Genomic DNA, 3,310 nt, shown 5'->3' with positions numbered 1-3,310 from the left:
CTGTATAACACTGGGGTACAGTACTGGGTGGGGGACGGGTCTGTCGCTGTATAACACTGGGGTACAGTACTGGGTGGGGGACGGGTCTGTCGCTGTGCTCTCTGACACTCACACTCTCTCTCCCCGTCCCCCTCTCAGACCCTCGGATGCTGACTGACATGTTGAAGGGAAATCTGACCAACGTGCTTCCGATGATCCTGATTGGGGGCTGGATCAACTGGGCCTTTTCGGGATTTGTCACCAGTGAGTTATCCGTCACCTGTGTCCGGGATTCGGGAAGATGGTTCCGCGGTTAGCTGGGAAAGGGGATGTGATTGGTTGTTTTGGGCGCCACTCTCAGGTTGCGTCCTGGCGTCTGGGATGTTTTCACTCTCGTTCTGCTCCTTGTTAACACAGCCTCTCCTATTCTTGTTCTCCCCACCGTCCCCCCAACACACAGCGAAGGTCCCATTCCCGCTGACTCTACGGTTCAAGCCGATGTTGCAGAGAGGAATTGAACTGGTCTCCCTGGACCCCTCCTGGTAAGCACTTTCATCTCCTCGCTCTCGAACCTGTTACACAGGAACAGGAGATGTGGTCCTTGACCTGATGGCTCATCTGCCTCCCTGAGATAGAAGGTCTCACAGACACGAATGGCAGCAGGTGGGTGAGACAGGGTGGCGGAGGGGCTGCTGTCGGTTGTTTGTTGCAGGGTCCTGAGCGCAACATTTATCCCTCAGCAACCCTCGCCCCTACCCCTTCACCCCCACCCGCACAGAGGTGCATCTGTGCCCTGAGTGGGAGCTTTCTGTGTGCAAATCGAGCCTCAGCAGTTCTGAAAGGGAAGGCCCTTTTGCCAGCTAAAGGGGGATGGTGTTGTGGAGAGGTTTCCGTACCTGACGCTGTCTCTCTCTCTCTCAGGGTCAGTTCAGCTTCGTGGTATTTCCTCAACGTGTTTGGCCTGCGCAGTGTCTACTCCTTAATCCTTGGCCAGGACAACGGTAAGCCCTTGGGAGCGTGGGTACACAGGTCAGCACGGGGGAGGGAGATTGCTGTGTCTCGAGGCCCCTCTCCCCTGTAACTCACCTCGCTCTCTTCCCACAGCCGCTGATCACTTCCATGTTCTTCAGCAGCATATGGCAGGCAGTGCAATGTCTGTGCCCCCAGATACCAACAGAGCGTTCAAGGTCAGTGTGTGTGTGAGAGAGAGAAAGCATGGGACGGCGTGCATGCAGAAGGGGGTGAGGGAGTGCGAGATGGCATGCACAGTGCGAGACAGTGTGCGCGCAGGGGGCAGAGAGGGAGCATGACGGCGTGCACGCGGTGGGAATGGGAGCGGGAGACGGCGTGCAGGCAGCAGGGGGGGAGTGGGAGCGGGAGCGGGAGACGGCGTGCGGGTGGGGGGCGGTGGTCGGTGGGAGAGCGGGTGTGCGCCGTGTCTCAGGGAGTGTGTACAATCACAGCACCTCTGTCTCTCAGGCCGAGTGGGAAGCTCTGGAGATCGTCAATCACCAGTGGGCCCTGGAAGCTGTGGAGGATGAATTGATGGGCAAAGATTTGAACCTTGAAGAGTTCTACAGCTCAGACCACCCTCGGAACATGCTCTGAGCACCGACCCGCCCTCGCTGCGGCTCCCTTACCAGCGTTTATCCCTAATTTAAATCAGGTAGTCTTACACATTAATGAAGATCCAAGTGCCATCCAACTCTGTGTTCTCAACCATTGTCGGTGGGTGCTTGTCTGGGACTCCTCTTACGATCAAACCCACTAACAGCCTTGAATATAACCGCTCGATCCCCCTTCCTGATTAAAAATCCCTCTCTCTCAGCCTTGAATATAACCCCTCGATCCCCCTTCCTGATGAAACATCTCAGCCTCGAACGACCCAGCCCCGACAGCCGTCTGCGGTAAAGAATTCCACAGACTCACTCCCCTCGGAGGGAAGAAATTCCTCCCCGTCTCTGTCTTCAATGGGCCCCCTCCTCTGGTCCTAGACTCTCCCACACAAGGTGTGGGGGGGAAACGATCCCTCCACATCTCCCCCTGTCAGGTCCCCCTGAGAACCTCGTACGTTTCAATAAGGTCGCCTCTCATTCTTCTAAAGTTAGGCACAGTTCTGGTCACCACACTCCCCAGAGGGAATGTGGAGGCTTTGGAGAGGGTACAGAAACAGTATTCCACCCGCTAACGTTCCATCCACTGCCTCTTCGTGTTGCAGTTACCCCTCTCCCTCGAAAACCCTCCCTTTCAAGAATTCCGATTGAATCCACCGTCCAGCGAGTCCTTTCCCAGTTTCCCAACTTTGCCCTGGGGTTGCAGTGACAACCAGAGATTGAGACAACATCAAGCCAGCCTTTGTTCAAAGTAGTCCTTTTTTTTTAATATATATATCTCTCTCTATATATATATAATTTGTATGTACAAGGCTGTTTTAACAGTAAAAAAAAACCCATTATTTGTAAAGCAACCATTAACTTAACAAAGAGAAATCGGGCTTCGAGTCTGCTGAAAGTGTGTGTTTTTCTCAAAACGAATCTCACTTGCTGAGAGTCGTGCTTTAAAAGCAGCGTTCCTGTGGGAATGGGACAGAGGGACTCTGAAAGCTGCGAGATTGGCATTCAGGATTAGGCAAGGTGGGGCGGGAGAGGGTTCCTGTCTGTCTGGACGACTGCCGAAAGAGAGAGAGAGAGAGAGGGGGCTGTGTCTGATAGAGTGCTGGTCCTGGCAGGGCGGGTATTTACCTGCCCGTTCCCTGAGGAGTTCCTCTCTCTCTCTCTCTTTTAGCCTCAGGATGAAATAAAAACCAGAGGTAAACAGAGTTTATCTGTTAGATCAGCTGGGGCGGGGTGGGAGGAGAAGGGGTAGGAGGAGGAGTGAGGGTCAGGATTAGACACAGATTACTGGTCAGCTATCAGTCGCGTTTTAGGAAACTGAGCCCCCACTCCCCCAGTCTGAAGCAGCCCACACCGACACCGTACCTTATACACAAACCATCAGCTGGGGCAGGCAGAGGGAGGACAGAGTGACCCCCCAGCCGGTCTGGCACATGGGGCACCTCATCCCAGACAATGGCAGAAATGTCTCCTGGCACCCCCCGCACCCCCCCCCCCCCCAACCCCAGACTGATCCCGTCCAAATGTGTACGTGAGGCGGGGGGTGGGAGTGCGTGAGCAAGCGCTACAGCAGGGATGGTGGGGGGAAAAGAGAGCGGGGGGGAGAGTGTGGGTGGGCGCGCAGCTGGTGGGGAGAGACAACGGGCGGATGCGCAGATGGAGGGGGGAGACAGAGTAGGCGGGCGCGCAGATGGCAGGGGAGAGACAGCGGGTGGAAA

The 3,310-nt window shown here is 55.5% G+C and overlaps 1 protein-coding gene across 2 annotated transcripts in view; it reads left to right on the top strand.

Annotated features, from left to right (window-relative positions):
• Window positions 1-2,479, top strand: part of LOC125482368 (ER membrane protein complex subunit 3-like) — a 4,427-nt gene extending 1,948 nt beyond the window's left edge. For both annotated transcript variants that reach the window (XM_048594438.1, XM_048594439.1), the window contains exons 4-8: window positions 139-243; window positions 440-521; window positions 901-980; window positions 1,084-1,166; window positions 1,459-2,479. In XM_048594438.1, the coding sequence (XP_048450395.1) occupies window positions 139-243; window positions 440-521; window positions 901-980; window positions 1,084-1,166; window positions 1,459-1,587 (479 nt within the window). In that variant the 3' untranslated portion in view covers window positions 1,588-2,479. The remainder of the gene's footprint in view (window positions 1-138; window positions 244-439; window positions 522-900; window positions 981-1,083; window positions 1,167-1,458) is intronic.
• Window positions 2,480-3,310: the final 831 nt, after the last annotated feature.

Source organism: Rhincodon typus, unplaced genomic scaffold (genome assembly GCF_021869965.1).
Source record: "Rhincodon typus isolate 14 unplaced genomic scaffold, sRhiTyp1.1 hic_rhity00009426, whole genome shotgun sequence".
Lineage (NCBI taxonomy): Eukaryota > Metazoa > Chordata > Chondrichthyes > Orectolobiformes > Rhincodontidae > Rhincodon > Rhincodon typus.
Note: the sequence above shows the minus strand (reverse complement) of the source record. Positions and strands in the feature narration are given on the sequence as shown.